Here is a 21,400-nt window from a genome sequence, read left to right on the forward strand (position 1 = left end):
ACTGGGGAAAACTCTGCCAATAGCTCATGTGTTTAAAAAGCACAGAGGGCAAACAGATACATGAGGATATGTGCATTGTAAAGACAGATGTAAAATGGAGCTAATAAATATGTAATAGGCCTGAATGAATTGTCTGAACAATGGTAATGTATTTCTTCAAATCTGTCTAGTGCTTGCATGCAGACAGCAGCAGTGTCAGTAGAGTGTACAGTAGACTCATGTACATAAAGTACACAAAAGGAGGGCAGAGTCAGAGGGTACACAGACAAGCTTTCAGTGGGTGCTGGGGGGTGGAGGGGGCATGAAAGCATATTGGGGTTAAAGGAGGCAGCATGGTGGAGGAATGGATTAGCTACAACATAAAAATAGAAAAAAAATGTTTCTATTGTTTATGATGTTGGATAAAGTCTTTATGAGTGAAGAGCCCCAAATATTGTAGCCTGTGTGCTGAATGACTGTGGGCAGAGCCCTGCAGGGGGATCACATTATTTGTGGTCTGGTGACCCAATTATTGTGTAGACTGTGTGTGTGTGTGAGTGAGTGAGCATGTGTGTACATGAATCCTCTCTGGTAGAACTGTGTTTGCCTGAGGCATGAGGGTGAAATCTGAGAACTCAGTGCTGCCTTCTGGTGTTGAGGCAAGGCAAGGTGCAGATGAACTGCAGCCGACAACTTAGCGGGTCCTTCAGTTTTTCAGGATGATGTAACGCTGCTCACAAGGTGAATTATAACAAAAATTAGAAGTTTTGGTTTTTTAGAAGTTTGTCTATTGGTATGAAAGGTTTGTATTGAGTCAAAGATTCATGTATTGGATCCCATTTTTCTTCCAGTGCTGGAATCGCTGTTGGATTCTATGGAAACGGCGAGTCAAGTGATGGAGCCAGTCGCCTGGCGTACTCCCTTCGTCATGCCAACCGCACTGTTTCTGGAGTGGAGAAACTGGTGAGCCTACAATAGCACTAAATATTTTACCCTCAAATATGAATAAAAGTACACTTGAGTGAATGTTTTTTTGTTTCTAGGTGTCAGATAATACCCTAGCCTTAAACCAGACAGTGGAGGAGAACCTGGCCCAGTTAGAGACGACCTTCCAGGATCAGACGGACTATGTGGCCATCATCCAGAAGCTGCAAGGACAGCTGGACGAGCTGGTGAGGCTGATGGTGGACGTCCCCTTCTGGTCCAACACGGACATCTCTCTGGAAGACTTAGCCCAAAAAACCGAGGCCTTTGACTTTTACAGGTCAGTAAATAAAATAGTTGGAAATCCAGTCCTGTCTTTCACAGACATATACTTTGTATTTATTTAAGATAAGAAATACGATGTCAACAAAACTTCATTTACTTTATTGCTAATAATAAAACACACCCTAATCAGGCATAAAATGACGACCTCCTTCCTTTGTTTGCGATCTTATTTCAGTGATGTGGTCGGCTCATTTAGGAACGACTTACTTTTTACCAACTAAAGAAAACCTATGACAAACATTAAACATGTTCAGAAATGTTCTGTACAAATTGAGCAGGGTGACTTCTGCTGCCTCTGATATCTCTCCCCATTTCCTGCACTCAATTCTGATAAGAACTTTTTTTATGTTTTATTTTTTTTAACTCAATGGGACCGCCAGCAGCTCATTTGGCAGTTTACCTGCCTGACCAAAACAAGTTGTTTTTGTAAAAAAAATTAATTGTCTTGCTATATTGAAAATGCATCCATTTAAATGAAATTTCCTTTATAAGGTCTTATAGAGATTTGGTGTACACAATGTGGTTATTAACACCATAGAAGATCAATGAAATAATACTACTGAGAATCAAACTCAGTGTTGGCCTGTTGAACAATTTTACCTCCAAAATATACACAAAGCAGGGTTGTGCCTGGTCTCCTTTACTCTTCGCACTGTACCTTGAACTACCAGCAAAGTATGTAAGACAAAGTGAGAATATAAAGGTCATATTTTTTGCCTGATTAGTGTAAATGAGAAGCTCATATTTTAGGTTTTGAAATGCTTTTTGTGGAATAATGTGTTCCTTTTTGTATTCTTGTAGGTGGTTGGGTTACCTTGGTCTGCTGCTGTTCGATGTTCTCATTTGTCTGCTGGTGCTCTTTGGGCTCATTCGCAACTCTCGGGGTACTCTGATTGGGTACGGTCTGTTGCATCATCATCCCCAAGCTGCTCTGATTGGACTGATTCAAACCCTGCTTGTTCTCTGAAATGTATAAACCATAATGTGGCATGGCCATCGAGTTTATTATCGGTTAAACAGAGTTTCTTTTCTCTTCCGTCCTCCAGAGTGTGCTTCCTTGGGGTTTTGACTCTGATAATCAGCTGGGGTTCTCTGGGTCTTGAGCTGGGTGTCGCTGCTGTAAGTTAACTATGGCAACACAGTTGAGCTCTCTGTCTCTACAGTGATGTAATTCCTACTGCTGGATGTCTGATTTGTGTTTGGCTCTCCCACAGTCGGCCAGTGACTTCTGCGTCTCTCCAGATTCCTACATAACCAGTGTAACCAAAGACAATGCAGTCATCAATCAAGGTATGTACACCGAAACAATACAACCATGCTGATGTCCAGCAGGTAGTTTATGCATTATGAACACTGTTGTCCATTTTGGTTGACAAAGAAGCGAAGACATGTCAGCTTGACTTCTGATGGCTGAAGCTGCTATGGCTTCTATTTTTAGAAAGTGGTTCATTTCTTTGTGTGTGGCTGAGCACATCCAGTGGGATTTGGTTTGATTGACAATCTGGTATCTAAAAGCTCATACTGCCTCTCAATACATTTTGGGTTGCATCAAAAACCCTGTCTTGCTTCTGCTCGTCTCAAAGGCATCACAGAGAATCCAGAGCAGGTTTTTTTTTTTTTTTTCAATCTGAGCTGATTTCTTCCTTCCCCTTTTTATCATATTTATGCTTAGTTCAGCTTCATCTTTCCACACAGTCCTGTTGTCTGTAGTTTCCACTCTATCTACTTGCTGTAGGACTCAGATGTTGCCCATATCTAGTGCCTGTTTGAAAATATGGTGCCTTTTATGTGATCTACAAATCAATCACAATAAAGTAAAGTTTGCTTTTTTGACAAAGTAATTTACCTAAAAAAAAAAAACATTTTCATTTCCATCTTGTCAAAAATGATTTTGACAAGATGAAAATGAAATAAAATATTATGTTATTTTTATATTCTATTAATTGAAATATGTTTTCACTTTGATATTAAAGGGGATTTCTGTAAATCTTATCATAAAGCCTAGTTTTGTTAATTATGATTATAAAAGTAACATCTTTATCAACTCTAAAGTACAAGTAAAGACTCTCACTCACTCAACTGTATCTTGGTATAACTGTAAACATGCCTCAGCAGGAACAAACAGGCCATGTAAAATTCTAAAAAATGCAGACTTTAACTTTTTTATTATAAAACTGCATGATTCAAATGGATTGGATATTTTTATGCCAACATGAATCTATGAATGCCTTGCCAGATATCCTGCAGTACTACCTGAGGTGCAGCTCTGGAAAAGTGAACCCGTTCCAGCAGGTAAAAATGTCTCTCAGTGTTCTGGATTTTCCTCATCAGTCTCACAGTACCATGTTTTCTCTGACGTCTTTCCGATTGAATAACTTCCTTGTTTGTTTTGCAGAGGCTGTCAGGGAGTCACAAAGCTTTGGTGGAGATGCAGGACGATGTGGCAGAACTACTGAGATCAGCAACACGTGATTATGCCACTGCCAAGGTGCATTTGCTTACAGAGCAACTATCTGTAGGCTTTACCCTCATGTGCATTTGTAGTGGATTGGAAATGTATTCCCATCCCTTAAACTACAACCACAGACTACCATATAGATTCTATGTCATAGATCAACACAAAGGAGGGCTTTCCCCCCCTTTTTTAATCTTTTATCTGAAAGGTTGGGTGTGTATTTGTTTTCAGAGCCCATCTGATTCTGATATCCCTAAATAAAATCTAGTACAGCTATATTGCCTGATGCGACCTGGAGGCCTCAGAGATTTGTTAGAGAACATCAGCGAATTAACAGCATCATTAAGACCAAGAAGACAGAACAGGGAGAACATTAAGGGGAAGTTACCAGCCATGAAAGGAGGAATGTATTTAAAGAAACAGTCCAGAAGCCAGTGGTGGCTTTGGAGGAGCTGCAGGGATTCACAACTCAGGATGGAGGAATTGTTTAAAGGGCCACCAGTTTTCAAGCTCTCCACAAATCCGGTACTTAAGGAAGAGTGTTTCGAAGAAGGAGCTCTGGTCAGATGAGACCAAGATGAAACTTTTTTTAGATTTGGATAGAAAAGACAGATTTTTATTTGGAAACGTTGTGAAAATCTCTTGTCATTTTCTACTATGTAAAATGGTAGAAAATGGAGCAACAGAGAGATATTTTCCACTTTCCTGTTGTTATATCCTTAAAAATCCCACTGCAGTATGTGTGTGTTTATAGTTGTGTTTATAAATGAACAATTTTCTAAAGTTCAAGAAGTTCTGGAACATGTACATAAAGCAGGATGTCTGCTCAGTATGAAAACCATTGGCTCTGTGTGCAGGAGAGTCTGGAGCAAATCCAGTCGGTTCTCAACTCCACTGAGGTTGGTCTCCACCAGCTGACCGCCCTGGTTGACTGCCGCAGCCTACACATGGTGAGTCACTGTTTGCTTTGTTTGATGACAGAAATTCGATCTGCGTTTCCCAGCTGACGTTTCTTCTCTCTTCTTTGTTAAAGGACTACGTCCAGGCTTTGACTGGGCTGTGCTATGATGGGGTAGAAGGTCTTATCTACCTGGTTCTGTTCTCCTTTGTCACCGCTCTGATGTTCTCTTCTATTGTGTGCAGTGTGCCACATACCTGGCCAAGGAAGAGGTAACACACACATGCTCCTCCAAAGTTCCTCTCATGCTGGTATGAGACTTTTCCATTGGTGACTTGGCTCATTCTGCAAAGAACGTCTGAGTAAACTAGGATGACAAACATAAAACCTTTCTTTGCAAAAATCTTTAGTCCAAACTTTTTATCAACTTGAGAAAGTATTGGGAAATAAGCAGCTGATCACATCCGCCCTGAAGAGATTCCGTCTTCAGTAGGACAGTAGAGTTGAGTCAAGGCAAATGATGAAATGGAAAACCCGCATACAGACCACATACAACTCTTCACATCCCTAAACCCTTGTCTTTTGACTAACCTGTTCGCTAATTATTCACACATTATCAGCTCCAGTGAATAATTCTAATGCCTGATGGAAAACAACGCAAAAAGCCTTAAACAGAACCTCCTTAGTCTCCATGCATGTCATTGCTTTTGGGTGTATTTGCCTCCCTAACTGTTGAACTTCTTCATACCACCCTCTGCCTGTCTCTGCATCCATGCAGTTGTTTCTTATTTTACTGTCTGCCCTCATTGCTGCCAGTTTGACTGATGGTTTGTTTGTCTGTTTGCACAACTCTCATTTTCTTTTGACTTGGAGCACCCATGTGTTGATCAGGATGCCACCACATTTTTTCCCCCCTTTGCCCCACTTCTTCCTTCTGTTCCTTCCCTGACTCTCTCCCCCTGTCCTGATTTGGAAATGCTTCGGGCTTCAGCAAATGATGGTGCATATTGAGATAACTGAAGAGTCATATGATCTAATAATAATAATTCAGCATTACAATCGGTGCAATAGATGTAAGCTTTGAATGCAGGGATGGATTGTTCCTATTACAACAGAGCTGTGCCATAGTGGTGTTTTTATGGTTTTCTGTTGGGTTTGGATCAAAGCAAATCCAAGCATATGGCCCATCAGGAATAAGGGGAAGTTCATATCTGACCCTCACTGGGTTCATTAATGCACCAGTGAGCAGGCTCTACTGTCCATTTTATTGATAGGCAAAAATACCGCCATCTGGTGGCAAGATATCTCATTGTCCTTATTTTCTGCATCGGTTCATCTAAATAGAGTTTCCTCTCTTTTTATCTCTTTATCACCTGGCATAATGGTGTCGATATGTTAACAGCAGATACAAAAGTACTAAAAAGACCAAGAAAGTGTTTTTGATGTCAGCGTGAAATTTTGTGCTTTCATGTTGTGTCCAGCACTGCAGCCAGAGATCCAACTTCCAAATCAGCACATACTTTTTTAAAGCCTCATTTTGTTCCGTTGCTGGTCGTTTTACATTTAACCATTTTTATGTCTGAAGATAGTTTGTTTAGTTCAGTCACATTATCTCCTTTTACCCCAATACTTTTGCTTTATTATTTTTTTTAGCATATTAAAAATAAACAAATTAGGAAATAATCACGCTTTGTTGTTATCAGGGCTGGGTGATATTGCCTAAAAATTGCTACTATGCTTTAGGGATTTATAGTGATATATTCAGGGTTCCTATACAAATGTGAAAGTGTAGGACATTTGAATTTATATTTTATCTCATTTCTTTGCCTAAAGGCTAAAAATCAGAAGGCTTGTTAGATTGTCTTTAATTTAGACGATCGTTCAGATTCCACTGTATGATTTGCACATAATTAATTTGTGTATTATGGAATTAAATAAATGTTTGATATGTTACTGAAAGCTTTGATTACAGTTGCAGAGGTCAGACAGTTCTTGATCAGATCTTCTCCAGATCTGTCAGTTTTCACTTGGCAACATGGCGCTTCAACTCCCTCCACAGACTTTCTGTTGAGTTCAAATACGTAGACTGTCTAAGCCACTCCAGGACACTGAAGTACTTTGTAGTTTCTCTGGCTGTATGTTTGGGGTCATTGTCATGCTGGAAGACCCAGACACGACTTGTCTTCAGTGCAAGTTGTTGCCTAGCAACACAAGGCTGTTCCATAACACCTATTTGCCTGTTGTCCTTCTGTAGCCCACTCCCCTAATGCCGGTCTACAGAGGTTTAAGTCTTATTGTTTGAGAGTGTGGAAAGATGTTTTTTATACTGGCATTTAGTTCAAACAGGTGTAGTTAAAACAGGCCATGATGGAGAGTGACAGGGCTCTGTGAGAGACAGATTTCTTGCTAGTTGGTAGATGATCAAATACTTATTTCATGAAATAAGTTAATAATTAATGACTTAGAAATTGTATTTGATTTTTTTTCCACTTTTCTTAGATTCTGTCTCACGGCTGAGGTCTGTCTATGTGCCATGAAAGTTAATTTTTGCAAGTGGGAAAACTTGAAAAATACTGCTGGATGGTGCCAAGCACAAAACTGACTGTTTACCAGCAGTTTGAGTGGAAACATTGTGCTATGTATACATTCATGGTTATATGTCTGAAGTAGATGTAGAAAATATATGACTGAGGACTTTATTAAACAATTAACATTAACCTGTGAATGACTGAATGTACTTTAAGGTGCTTTCAGGTCCTCTGGGCTTGATAAAGTGCAAGTGCAGGTCATTTCCCCTTATTTGACCCCTTTATTGATTGCTTCTGTTTGAAACAGCAGTACACACACAAGCATAACTGACGGTGCTAAAACTCTCCCCCTGGCTCTGATTGGTTGTTTCTGACTGAGTTGTGTATCCCAGCACTGGGAGCACTGGGAGAAGGCAGAGGCACTGGAAATTATCTGGGGTTTTAGGGTCATGTTGATGTGCTGAATCCAAAAATCACATTGGTTTTGCTCAAACAGGTCAACCTTCAGAACTATGGAGAAACATGAGCATCAAAATGCAGGACTTGTTCTCACATCTGGATCAGTTTCCAGAGAATCTGATCAATGAGAAGAGCAGGAGGAGAGATTCCCTCAGGACAGAAAAGAGCAGAGAATTTTACACAATGAAGACGAAATGTTCAACTTACATGTATTTACTCTTATTGATGTTTATTATTCAATTTACAGAAATCCAAGTTTGTGACATTTAATTAATACACTATTAATATTAATTAATACACAACTTTTTTCTCTCTTAAAACCTTTTTTAGATGAGAAATATTAACATAAATGAACTGATGATGTCAAAAAATGTTATCAATTCCGTCAGGAGATCAAATTTCTCTAAATGACATTAGAATAAAAACCTGACCTGACCGAGAAAAATGGATGTTATTTTTGGATTCAGCTGTGCAAAATAGTCCTAATTCAGTTAATAAAACATGGACAACTTCCAGAAAATCTCTTTTTGTAACCAGGTGTTATCTGTCTTATTGTCTTATGCTGTACCGTCGCAACATAGTGACAGTTTTAACAAATATGCAAAAAGCTGATTTTTTTAAAATAAGAGTTACATACTGCAGGTTTAAGACTGAACACTTGTAACTCAGTTTTAGAGGAATTATTTTTTTTTTGCTTTGTTGTCTCCAAGATGCTCCAAGAAAAAATGGGGTAGGGGGGAAGTTACTGAAGTATTTAGGGAAATATTCAGTTCAAATCTTCAATCAAACCAGATGGTTTTCATTGCATTTCTGACGTCTCAAGATGAACAAAACTCTCCATGCTGTATGAAATATCGCCCAGCCCTACTTGAGACTTAATTCTGCTTTGACAGACTTATTTGCTTTTAAATAACAGCAGCAAAACATCTATCTCAATAATAGATGCATAAAAACAATGACTGCATGGCTATCTTTAAGGATAATGTGTTTATACAGTGCACATGAATTAAAGTGTTCAAAAATGAAAAATGCAGCTTCCTGTTTCAGACCTTTTGTATTTGCAGTAGATGTTGTCTGTAGATGAATGCTGTCAATGACCCGTTTCTACTCATTCAGCTGCTGGAGGCATGGCCTGGGCTGGGTGTTTCATTTAGTTTTGGAGACCTCCAATAATCCTCCCCTCTCCCTCTGACCTCATCTTCAATCTCTTGTTTATACTCTGTTGTCTCTCTCGGATCTCCCTCCCCCTCTACCTTCTTTCCTTCTTACCCATCATGCCCTCTCATGCCCTGCTCTTAATCTGACCGGTTGAAGGATGGATGACGAGGACGGAGAAGACGAGTCGGGTGCCTCTCGCGGCGTGCACGATAACCTGTACCGTGTTCACATGCCCAGTCTCTACAGCTGTGGCTCCAGCTATGGCAGCGAAGCTAGCCTGCCTGCCACAGCCCACACTGTCAGCAATGCCCCCGTCACTGAATACATGTGAGTTAGCACCAGCCGCTAGCCAGAGGCTACCAGAATCAATGCACATGCAGGCTATAGGCAGCTGATGCTAGCCTTGTGTGGCCCAGAGTACAACCTAGACATATTTAGTGTAGTCATGTGCTCTGTGACCAACCTGTCAGCGTAGAAAACTCCTCATTAGATCGCCTGTTGGAGTGATAGGAAAACTCCTGCTGCCTCTTTTAGCCGACCTGCCTGTTTATCCCCACAGTATTTTCAGAAATCAGATAAATACAGTAAAGACATGTTAGCGGCCCAGTGACATAAGTTATAATGTCACCATGCATGCATGTGGTTGCCACAGGACTGACTCCCTTGCTCAGAATAGAACAACTCTTAAAAAACTTTTAATGTTGTGATGCTGCTTGTTGCATTTTGATTTAATTAAGCACGTCATGTTAACTGCAAGCAGAAACTGTGCTGGAATAGCTAGTACGGCTTTTTTAGTGCTTTTGCAAAACTGTTTTTCTCTTTTACATTTTGTCACATTAAAACTAATCTTAAATGTATTTTAATGAGATTCTCAATGATAGGCCAACATGAAAGGAGAACAAAAGTGTGAAGAGAAACAAAAGTGATGGAGAGCTTTTTAATTGTTTACTAAAGTAAAACATCCTGCCACCCAGAGTCAATATTTTACAGAACTGTATTTTACAGATGTAAATCCTCTCTCCATCAGCTCTCCACATGGACAGAGCTTTGCTTGTTCTTCTTTGCAAAATAGTTGAGTCAGACTGGATACAGGTGTCATCTGTCAAGTGTTGCCATACATTCAACTGGCTTTAGGTCTGGACTTAGACCAGGTTATTCTAACACATGGAAATACTCTGACTGTATGTAGGACTGTTGTTCTGCTGATAGATGAATCCCTCACCCAGTGTGATGCCTATTGGAACCTGTGACAGGTTTTCTTCCTGTTTTAATCGTCTTAATTTTCCACTAAATCCCTGCTGAAGAAACTCGTGTGCTTCAGTGTGTTTGGGTTGATGGTAGTTATCTACCTTACATGACGTTTTCCCTGTAGGCCAAAAGGGACAACCTCAATCTCATTTGACCAGAGCACATTCTGTCATGTCTACTGTGAAGGATGAGGCTTGTGACAAACTGGAGACAGGACTTTCTTCTCATCACTCTTATAAAAAAGAATTTGTGGGATGTTTCACTTGTAGTTGTCCCATTGAACTGGAGCTTGGTACTGGAATGTTGTTTTTGTAACTTAATCTGCACCTTTCTGGTGTGAACTTTAGTTCTTTGTGATACCTGTTCTTTTAATGCAGTTGTTTTTCCTGGATTTTATTTAGAGGCATCTGATTGAAGGGGGCTGAGTAAAAATGATCCTCAGACTTTTGTGATGAGCATAAAAATCGTACATTAAAGCTTGTTCTTGTAATGTGATAAAATGTAAAAAAGTCTATAATACCTTCTCAAGGCACTATGTATTTACATACATATTGATCAAATCCAAACATTTTAAACAGTACTGTTGATAATAAATTAATCTAAATATATAGGCATGTATCAGTTTCCTGTGGCTCCTCACATTTTTTGTTACACGATAAGAAATATTTAACTTTTTGTGCACGTCATATATTGCCAAGTTGAAGGTCCCTGTTTATTCTATCATTGAGGTAACAGATCAGAGTTATGATGAGCAGATTAGAGGTCAAACACAGACCAGGAGCTCAGCAGCAGGGTGAGCACATTAAATAAGTAACCTCTTATTTCACAATGCAGGAGCCAGAACGCAAACTTTCAGAACCCCCGGTGTGAGAACACCCCCCTGATTGGCAGGGAGTCCCCTCCACCCTCTGTAAGTGCACACTTTCTAGATCACACGCTCCCTTCTACTGTATTCCAATACCCACAGCACGAAGCAAACCCCACAGAGATTCTGTTTGTCCTGCCGATAACAAGGGTGTGAAGTTTTTCCCATCTCAGTCGTCTGACATGCTGTGTGTGGATATTGGAAGGTAGTCCTCTTTCCCTTCATCCCTGCAAGTGTCATCTGTGCTCAAACTAGACAGTGACCATGGTTCAAGCTTCATGAGTCATTTTGGCAGCCTGGGACACTGGAGCTTAAAAAGAAGAGGTTTTTTGTACCATTTGCATGTGAATTGAAAGAGAAATTGTTGTTTTGATTTGCCTGTAGTGTCATGTTGGACACAGAGTTGGCCTCTATTTCTGATGTATAGTGGTTAACATAGTGGTGAACATTTTTCAGACTGAACTCGTGCGTTTTTGCCGTTCAGCAGCAACACCTATGTGGAAGAACTGCAAACATACTCAGATCTCTTAGCTAAAATGAATTTCAGGTGCATCTCAATAAATTTGAATATCATCAAAAAAAAAATCTATTTTTCCACTAACTACAATTTAAAAAGTGAAACTCGTACTATATCGATTCATTAAGCACAAACTGAAATACTTCAAATGTTTGCTTGTTATGAAATCTTCATAAAACTCATCAGCAGAGAGAAACATGAGATCCTCCAGGTGTGTGCTGGTTCTGGATGTGATGAAACACTTTGGAGCAACACCAGCAGGTAACACAGCTCCATCAGTATTCAGTGACAGTGTGATGTGTGGACCACCGAGCAACACTCAGGTCGTTTTTCTCCTTAAAACGGTTCTGACACACACGGGTGAGGCTCTGACTCCTCGGTCTGTCCCAGCCTGGTCCACCTCTTCTAAACCCCACCGTGGGTTTTTCTTTTCACAATCCTCTCCTCTCTGAACTACTGACAACATGTCTCTGAAATTCCAAGCAAAAATGTAGAAATGATCAAAATAACAAAGAGGATGTGGTGCTTTCAGACCTCAAATAATGCAAAGAAAACAAGTTCAGTTCATATTCATTTAGAAACAACAATATTAATGTTTGATCTGAGGAAGAGTTCAGAAATTAATATTTGTGTAATAACAGGAGGTTTTCAGTGCAGTGGGCTCTTCATTTTTTACAGAGCTATAGATATTAAAATTCTTTCTTCTTGGTCTTTTGTAATTTTTCCTTTTCTGAGAAACTGAATTTTTAGTTCGACTAGCTTAAAACCATCACAAAGAAAATAAGTGCTTGAAACGTATCAGTGAGTTCGGAGTTTAATTGGAATTGAACTGAATCCATGAATTTCCCTTTCGGATGAAACTCTACTTTATTGAGATGCTCCTCTACTGGTCGTTGTGACTTTGACAGTTGCTGGGCTTGTTTGTTGGTGAAACCCCCCTCACATTATATCAGCTGTAGATTTCATGCGTGTGGATGCTGTGGCCAGCTGAAGCCGAACCGTTCAGACACGTTCTCCGCTCGCTGCCGCCTGTCCGAACGCAGCTCATCCCCCTGAAACACTGGAGCCCAAACCTCTGCAGCTCCTTTTCTCCCCCTCCTTCCTGTTCCACACTGTGTCTATGTGTGCACATGTTCTGGTCGAGGTGTATGTGTCTGCTGTTTCTGTGCCTCCCCCCGTCACCTTTCACCATCCAGCAGCCACACTGCCACTTTGCTCCCACCTCCAGAGCTTCCACAAACGGCTGAATGACGGCAGCTCGTTGCTTTCACAGGCAGCGCTGACCGTCTGCCCTCCGCAGGGATGTGGAAACACAAGACCCCCTTTTACTGTGACTCCCACATGAAACCACTAACGCATACCAGGCTAACCCACTACATCAGAAGTAGACTAACTTCAAAGAAATCACATAATAACTTCATGTAGCTCTAATCAGCTGCTGTAGTCAGATCCTGGCTGTCCAAATGACTGATCCAATGACCTGTATGTGTGTGTTTATCTCCTTCTACCTGTAATTGACACCAGATATTTACATAAACTGTAAAAAAATAAATAAATTAAAATGTTTTCACTAAAACAGTTTTACATTTTAGACAAAAAAATAAAAATAAAAAATCACCAGAATCAGAGAATCTTTTTAGATTTTTTTTTTTCCATTCCTAAACTTCAGCATGTATTTCCATGGTCATTTTTACGAGACAACCCTAACCCCTCCAAACACAATCTTCTCACAGTAGTTTACCGTCATCTCACTCCGGTCCCTCTGACAGCTGCTGATTCTGAGAGAAGTTTTTCTACCTGCCTCCTCTCTCTCCTCTTGCCTTCTCTGGCATTTATAAAACAGAAATCATTTTACTCATTCTAACTGACCTAAAACAGGACGTTTGGTCTGATTTAACTTCAGATTGTGTCTTTTTGTTTGGTGAGTGTAAATATCTGGTTTCATCCATTGAATTCTGCTCTTCTAAAGCTTACAAAGACCTGATATCATTCTCTTAGCTTTACCAAATTGCTTGATGGCATAGTGCATGTAAACTTTTAACTTTGAAGAGAGTTCTAAAAGATTCTCTCAGTATTAGTATAACAAACATGAGTAATTTTGGTAATCCTGATAGATCTAAATCAGACAAAGTTCAGTGTGATTTATAGTCAGTGGGGAAAAAATAGTATTTTGTTGTAATATAGCATGTAAATGTTTGGATTCAGCTGGATTTATCAGCTGATGCTCTGAAGTACAAAAGAGGTTTAATTATTCCACTCATGTTTCCTTTGTCTTGTTCCTGTACTTTCCTCTATGCTTCTCATCCTCCTCCTCTCTTGCTCTTCCTTCCTCCTTGTACTCCCTCTCTCCATCCAGTACACCTCCAGTATGAGAGCGAAATACCTAGCCACCAACCGACCGGAGCAGAACCGCCGCTCTGTTCCCAACGACCAACTGGATCCCTCCAGTCGGCCTAACCCCGCTGCCCGGCCTCAGTCCTCAGTCCACTAGAGACCAGTTCAACACAGCACTGCCTCAGCCATGTTCTCACAGCCAACAGCTCTCAGGACGGAGCTCAGCAGGATCCCACCGAATCTGTTTTTAAGATGAAGCCAGAAGCCACACATCGGGTCTGAGCGGCTCCCCGTTTGTCCTCCAGGTGGATCCGGCTTTGAGCGGCTCGTCCAGCTCAGCCTCTCTCTGCCGTTCCTCCTCCTGTTCCTCTGATATCTCCTCCTGGGATGTATCTGATCAATCCCCCCAGCTCCGAGACGCTTTTACATTGAAACAAATCACAGCCAGACACACACACACACACAAATACACACATTGTATAGAGCTGTAAATAGTGCAACATGCGCTTTATTCTGATTTCATGAGGAGTAGACTGTTTAATGCTTCCTGGTTATGTGGTAACTCTTCACTGTACCATTTACACAAACACATGCACACACACACACCAACTAAATGCTCATGTGTGTAAATAAGTCAGTGACTCAGAACGCCGTGACAGTAGGTAGGAACTGAGCTGCGCCGCCACGTTCACATTCCCTTTTCGACTCGTCTTTTAAGGCTCGGATCGTTGTGTCCACCGTCATCGTGTTTACGTGCATGTACAGCACACACACACACACACACACCGATTAATGCATTCTGAATTGAGCCAGGAGTTCTGTTGTACAACACACACGTTTATCTGGGAAGTGGAAGCTGTGGAGCACGGATTAAAAAAAAAAAAAAAAAAAGCTCAACTTGTGCCAAATAAACTGACTAGTGAAAATAAAGGATGCCTGATACTGTTCTCATCTCCTACTGCCTCAGGATGACTCATAACAGAAAAATGAAACGTGTAAGGAGAGTTTTTTTTTTTTTTTTTTGGTGTAGCTGTCAGCGATAAGGGAATAGGACAAATATTTGAAAAGGGAATCAGCGGACACTATTTGCAAGTTAAAGCCTGTTAGGTGCTATGTAAAGCTGTCAGAAGGTCAGGATGGAGAGGGAGAATAAAAATGTTGCTTTTTCCCTTCAGGATTGTGCTGAGGGACATGCAGTGCCTCAGTGTTATTCATAGACCTTCAAGTTTCTCCTCTTCCCCCATTATAACCACAAACATCAATTTATTTTGCTGAAATTTTATTTGATAAACCAACAAAAAGCAGATAGTTGTGAAGCGGATGGATATTTTTTTCCTGATTAAAAAGCACTTTTAGTTGCCATGACAGCTACAGTCCCATCAGGACCTGCTTCTTCCAGTTTCTGGAGGCTCAAAACTAAAATGGCTCCATCTCAGTCAGATAAGATGGAGAGCTTCCAGCAAGTCTGACCACAGACTCTTGATCTGGACTTTGACTGGACCACTTTAACACACGATAATGCTTTAGTGAACGTCCACCTCAATCTCGAGTCTTTTGGAGGTTTCTGAACAAAAGCGTCCCCCACAGCGCAACACCCCCACCGCTTTATTTAAAGTGAGTATGTTGAGTAAAGGATGATTTGAAGTGATTTTCTCTTATATTTTACTTTGCATTTAGACTACAATATTGACTTTAATTCTAATTGAATAGCACTTTCTGCCTGTGGTTTGGATGGTCTCCTACATGTCTTGTCATTTCCATGATGCTGTTTGTTCACTAATCTCTTCCAAACCTCTGAGGACTCCACAGGAAATTCATAATGAGTTTAAATGACTCCTTTTACCAAGTAGTAGACTTCTGAAAGCTCTTGGTTCCACTGGATGTCAGAGTAAAGAGGATTCATCAAATAACATCTTTTATGTTATTTGTCAAAAAAAAAAAAAAGTAAAACTGTATTCATTCATCAGTCCCTTCTGTCTGCCACATGAAGCTCCACTAAAATACATTGAGGTTTGTGGTTGAAATGTGGGAAAACGTATATTAATAAAACAAATTTCTGTTGTCTCTGAATGGTAATTGGGTCACAGAAAATAGTTTTACTTAAAATCATTAACTTGTCACATGGTGATTTTTGTTTTGTTTATTTAGGATGTGATACTGTGACCGAGAATAGTTTTAAATTTTTTCTTTTATATTCCTGAACCTTTCCTGTTTGAGTTTTTTTAAGCAGTTAATCTTGCCTTGCACCATTGGGATAATGTTTTTAAGTTGTTTTTTTGTTGTTTTTTTTTCACTCAAGCACAAGTTCTGTGGGAGATGACTCTATGAGATGAAGAATTAAAACTCACTGCCTGTGATGGGACACTGCCACCTGCTCTAAAGCTCTGTACAGTGTAAAATAACAAACTGTAGTTGTGAACCCATGTGTGTGGCATCTCTGCAGCATGATTGGCTGATGTTCTCTCAGTGTTGGTCGATCGGTGTGGCTGGGCTGCCTGAATAGCCTGAGTCACGTCCATATCTGCACACACACGGCGTGGCGTGATTCTGATTCTCGTACATGCCTTATTGGCGTTGGGGCATTGTTTAAAATCTGTTTCCATCATCTAGTCCTGTTTACATCAACAGCTGGGGCAACGCTACTATCTCCTCACTGATTTGCATTATAGGTGGCACAGTATAGACACATCTTCTCACCCACCGTTTGTATAGAAGATTTTAATATTGTCTGCTTAACTTAAACAATGGCCACCTCTCGTTGTAGCGAGACAATCTCACACGTGTGGTTTTACTAGGAAGAGAAAATGTCCGTGTTGCGATGCTACCTATGTTCTAAGACTTAACCGTGTTTTCTTGCACCATTAATGCAAATGATGTTAAGATCTGTGGGACAAGTCACTAATGAGTGGCCTTTCATATTTATAAACTCTTAAAAAAAGTCATACCACTTTATGTTTTTTTTTTATTTCTTCTGTCTTTTAAAAGAAGACTTTAAAAATGAATAATGACTAGCTAGTTTTTTTTGTTTGTTTTTTTTTGGAGGATAAGGAGAACACATCCCCCATTAATGATGAATGATTCTCTGTATTGCAATGCTTTAATAAGACTATTTCAGTGTTGTCTGTTCTCCTGAATCCTGAGTTGTATCTGACATTGTGTGCAGTAGGATAAAGTAAAAAAAACAGTAATTTGTGTGTGTGAATGTGTGTGTGTGTGTGTGTGAGAGAGAGAGAGATGCCAACAGGACTTCATATACCTGTGTGCAGATGTGAGACAGTGTTTTCTATTGGTGTTTTTATTTTCTGATGGTTTTAACTGATATTAACAATTTACATGTCAAAACTGTGGTAATGATTCAGCCTGGAATAAGTGTTAAAAAATGAAATTAAACATGTTTAACGTACAGATCACGGCTGCTGCTTTTTTGTTTTGACCTGGTTATTTTGATATTTTCCCTATCGGATGGAGGGCAAGGCTGTAAAGATCCCCTAGAATTTTCTTGTACACTCGTGACCATTGTAATTTCTAAAACTAATTTCAATTTTGTAATCACCAGTGTACAAAACCAGAAATTGCACCTTAAAATAGTTCACTTTCTTCATTAACTGCCAGTTGCCAGCAGATGTCGCTGTTCCAACAGTCCGCTCACTTCCTGGTATCATACTAGCCCAGCTTGCAAAATGTGATTGGATTAACATTGAAATATGGTTAGGCAGAAATATTGAATTCACGTTGAAGCAATATATTGTCCTTAATTTAAAACGTCATAAACCCTTCTAAATAATAAATTCCCAGATTGAAAAACATGTTAATTCAATGTTAATTATGATTAAAACCTTTTATACTCTTATAAACTTTTATAGAAGAAACAAAAAATGTAATTTACATGATCAAAACAACAAATAAAACATTCCAATTATTTAAACATTTAAAGTTTTCTGTCTTTATGTTGGAGTTGCAGGTGTCACAACATTCTGCAATTCCACACTTACTGTATAACAGTTTAAAAGAGTAGTTGTAGTGTCTCTTTGATCCTTTGGTAGGTAAATATCACATGAAGACTTCTGACATTGTTCACAATAGTCATCTGTGTACAGCTCATAGTCTGTTAATGACATATTGGGTCAGACAGTGTGACATATAAAACAAAAAGACTCCTGGCTTGTCCTGATGTACTACATCCTTCATCTTCAGTGTTTCAAGTATTTCATTCTGAACTGCAAAGACTTCATCTGGGGGGAAATATCTTCCTGGATGGTGCATTGCTATAAAGAAAAACCTCACAAACAATGGAGTCTCTATAGAAAGTCCAGATATCTCTTTGGGATACTGAGCCACAAACCTTCTGGTAATACTGAAGTTCATAATGCTATGTGTTGTGGCATTCATCCAACATTTGAAGAATGAGTTGGAAAATTTGCAAAAGTACATGGTTGGCTCAAGATTAATATCCACTCTGTTGAAATCATCTGTGTCATTTTGAATTTCATTTTCTAAGTTTTCTTCTGCTGATGAATCCTCAGAGATTTCTTCAAATATGTCACAATTTCCTTGCTGTCACATCTTGGTTTCACATCCAGGTCCTCTATGTTTTTGGGAAGACTGGTAAAGACAGTTTGTAATGTCTGTGTTGATAAAGAGTTAGCTGTGGTTGTTAAAGTAACTCACTCAACCTGTGAGCAAGCAAACACATCCAGGTCCATTTGGTCATGAGGAACATTGAGACTTTCAAAAACAACAAAGTCTCCTGATGCCTTTACTGTTAAATCCATAGTTGTGGTTTTGACGGTAACTTTCTCATCCTTAGAGGAATCTTCCATGTCCTTTTGGGCTTCACGGTTCAATGTCCAAACCAAAGTATTTTGATCTCTCATCCTCAGAGCTCTCTACTAAAACGTCTTTGCCTCTTATGCTCTATCCTAACAACTTTTCAACTCCATTTGTAACAAGAAATCCAAGGTCCCATCAATATCAAAATTCCTCTTGACTTGGTGAACAGTTAAAATGGTTTGTAAAATCAGTTTGAAGTCGTCTCTCTGGAATCGATCTACCTCCAACCAAGTTGAGAAGCAAACTGAGAATTCTTGTATTCTTGTATCTCTTTGAACTGTTATGACATCATTGATGAGAACATAGAGGTTCTCATCAACATGATGATGTCAAACAACCTGTGTCAGGTTCTTGTTTGTTTTAGTTGCTATGGAAACACAAGGAGTTATGTATGGGGTAAGATTACTATCAATTAAAAATGCCTGTATGGATATCTAAATTTGTAAATGTAAGTCAGTAAATGTGCACACATGAAAATTTAGCATGTGTTCTGTTTTCCACCTCATACATACCATGTAAAAATCTGAGATTTTACTTATGAGAATACTCATGAACAAATAAATTAAAATTATTTTTGATAGGTTTTATAAAGAGAGTAGTTTTTTTTTTTTCCAGAAGTTAGACACATCAGTCACAGTTAGAAACTGGCTCTATCTGCTTGATCTATTTTGAACTGTGGGTCAGGAGGATCCTCTTAACCCTCCGATGTGTAAATGGGTCTTTTTTGACATGATGAGGTCTTTATTTTTATTTTTTATTTTTTGCAATATCTTTGTAATGAAAAGTCTTCTTTTGGAAACTTCATCAAACACATCAGCACAGATGTGACTGATGTTGATCAGTCACATCTGTGCTTCCGTCCACCGCCATGCTGAAACATGGAGCTCCACACAGATCAGTTGGTCTCTGTCCAATGTCTTCCATCTGCCTCATTGTTGAATCAGATAAACACAATGTTTAGATGTGTTCTAGTCAAAAACCACTAAACCTTTTTCAGCATTCTGAGATGCTTAGACAGTAAAGTTTAACATACACTGCAGATATTAGTCTTAAAACTCTTCATTTTGCACTACTTTCACTGAGGTAAAGCACACATTACTCTAAGTGCGATAACACTTTGCTTTGTTTACAAGTTTTAGTCTCAAATCACTGAAACTCTTCTTTTTCAGCATTCTGGGATGCTTAGACAGTAAATATAGTTTAATATATAATCCAGACATCAGTTACTTAAAACTGTCAATTTTGCACTTCTTTTGTTGAGACAAAGCAACTTTTTCCTACTTTACTGTGACTGTCTGAGCGGTTCTGGATTGGGGCTGTTTCGACGACAGTTCTGTGAGACCTTGCCTTAAAAGTGATTATTTAGGGGTAGGGTTAGATACAAACTGTTAGTAAAATGAAAGGAAGGCACAGAAAGTCCTGATTAGTCAGTGAAAATACATTTGTGTGTTTGCATGGCCTGCATGTCAACTTGGAGCCTTTATGTCATCACCTTGATTTGCATTATAGAACCAGGAAGAGCTACGACATGCCAACACCCTGGAGCTTTCAATGATCTGATGGGGATTGCTTCAGGACATCTGTTTGCACTTGCTTTTGTATTTTGAATGTAAACATATTGCCAGTCACTAGGTAGTGTACGTAAAATGGAGTTCCTGATTAAGCTCAGTGTGGCTCATTTTATAAATCTGCTTTTAACGCAGCCAGGGTGACTGATGGGAAACAGCAGGCTTGGTAATAATGAAGAGATATGAGTTTTGTTGCCATCTAAGCAAAAACATTTTAAAAGGTATGAAAAATAAATAAGATATTAGAGATTTTTGGGTAACATGTTTCTATATTCACAAATAGTCTCTAAACCACCTTTTGTGAATAAATACATGTATTTACTGACCTTTTTGAACAGCACAATGAAAATGTAATATAGGCATTATCTCACAGGAAACTATGAAATGTGCCAACACAAGACAGGAAAAGTTGTATTTTGTACTGTGAGTTGGAATAAACAAGATAGAGATTTATATTCTAATTCACATTCTACTTTATATTTAAAAAACATATGTAATTTGGTCCTTCAATACAAACTATGTTTTTGTGAAAAACAAAATAAGCAAAAATATGCCATGATTTGCCATGACATCCTCAGAAGATGTGAAGATTATAATTATAGATATCTCAAAGAATTTTAAAGATTGTTTCTGCTGTTTGTGGTTTTTGACACTAGTTTGTTGTTCCTGCATTAGAAATTCTATTTCAAATATATTATTTGCTTTAGCTATTCTTATAGACTGGAAGTCTGTTAAATAATGACAAAAACTGAAGGTCTGGAGGAATCAGAACTGCAAAGAAGCATTTGTCCCTGACAGATTCCTACAGTTTTTGTTTTTACTGTTTTGTCACACAAATCAAAGATAACTGTTTTCAAATGATGATTTATCCCAGGAAAAAAAATCTATCCAAGCCAAAAAGTAAATGACCTCTTTGTTGAATGAATAAATTAACTGTTATGAACCACATCTTATAACACCTGGTAGACCAGTAGTGTCAACAAACGTACTTATATAGAGCAAATCCAACAAAATTGAGATTAAATGTCTTCATTAAGCAATTTTATGCCACAATAGAAATGAACTGAGAAATTTGAGACATGCTGTTGACATCCATGAGTCTAGAAAGAGTTACTAAGCAGTTTGAAGATGAACCACAGGAAGAGTCACAACACAAATTGAGAAAACATCCAGGATGTCACAAACCATCATAGAACAACATCTAAAGTCGTGCAGGCCTCACTAGCCTCTTAAGGTCAAAGTTCATGATTCAATCATAAGAAACGAAACTGGTGTCAAGCAGAAATTTTCAA

General features: G+C 39.1%; 1 protein-coding gene across 1 annotated transcript; it reads left to right on the forward strand.

The window, feature by feature from the left end:
• Positions 1-593: 593 nt before the first annotated feature.
• On the forward strand, positions 594-14,630 carry LOC106941535 (protein tweety homolog 3-like). The gene is made up of 13 exons (XM_015024589.1): positions 594-648; positions 794-942; positions 1,023-1,243; positions 2,050-2,145; positions 2,295-2,367; positions 2,463-2,538; positions 3,485-3,540; positions 3,644-3,736; positions 4,561-4,653; positions 4,737-4,873; positions 8,903-9,073; positions 10,829-10,904; positions 13,733-14,630. Exons 1-13 carry the CDS (start codon positions 594-596, stop codon positions 13,865-13,867), a joined length of 1,431 nt encoding a protein of 476 aa, XP_014880075.1. The 3' UTR covers positions 13,868-14,630.
• Positions 14,631-21,400: the final 6,770 nt, after the last annotated feature.

This window comes from Poecilia latipinna, unplaced genomic scaffold (genome assembly GCF_001443285.1).
Source record: "Poecilia latipinna isolate Pla-1442-1.1 unplaced genomic scaffold, P_latipinna-1.0 Scaffold3730, whole genome shotgun sequence".
Lineage (NCBI taxonomy): Eukaryota > Metazoa > Chordata > Actinopteri > Cyprinodontiformes > Poeciliidae > Poecilia > Poecilia latipinna.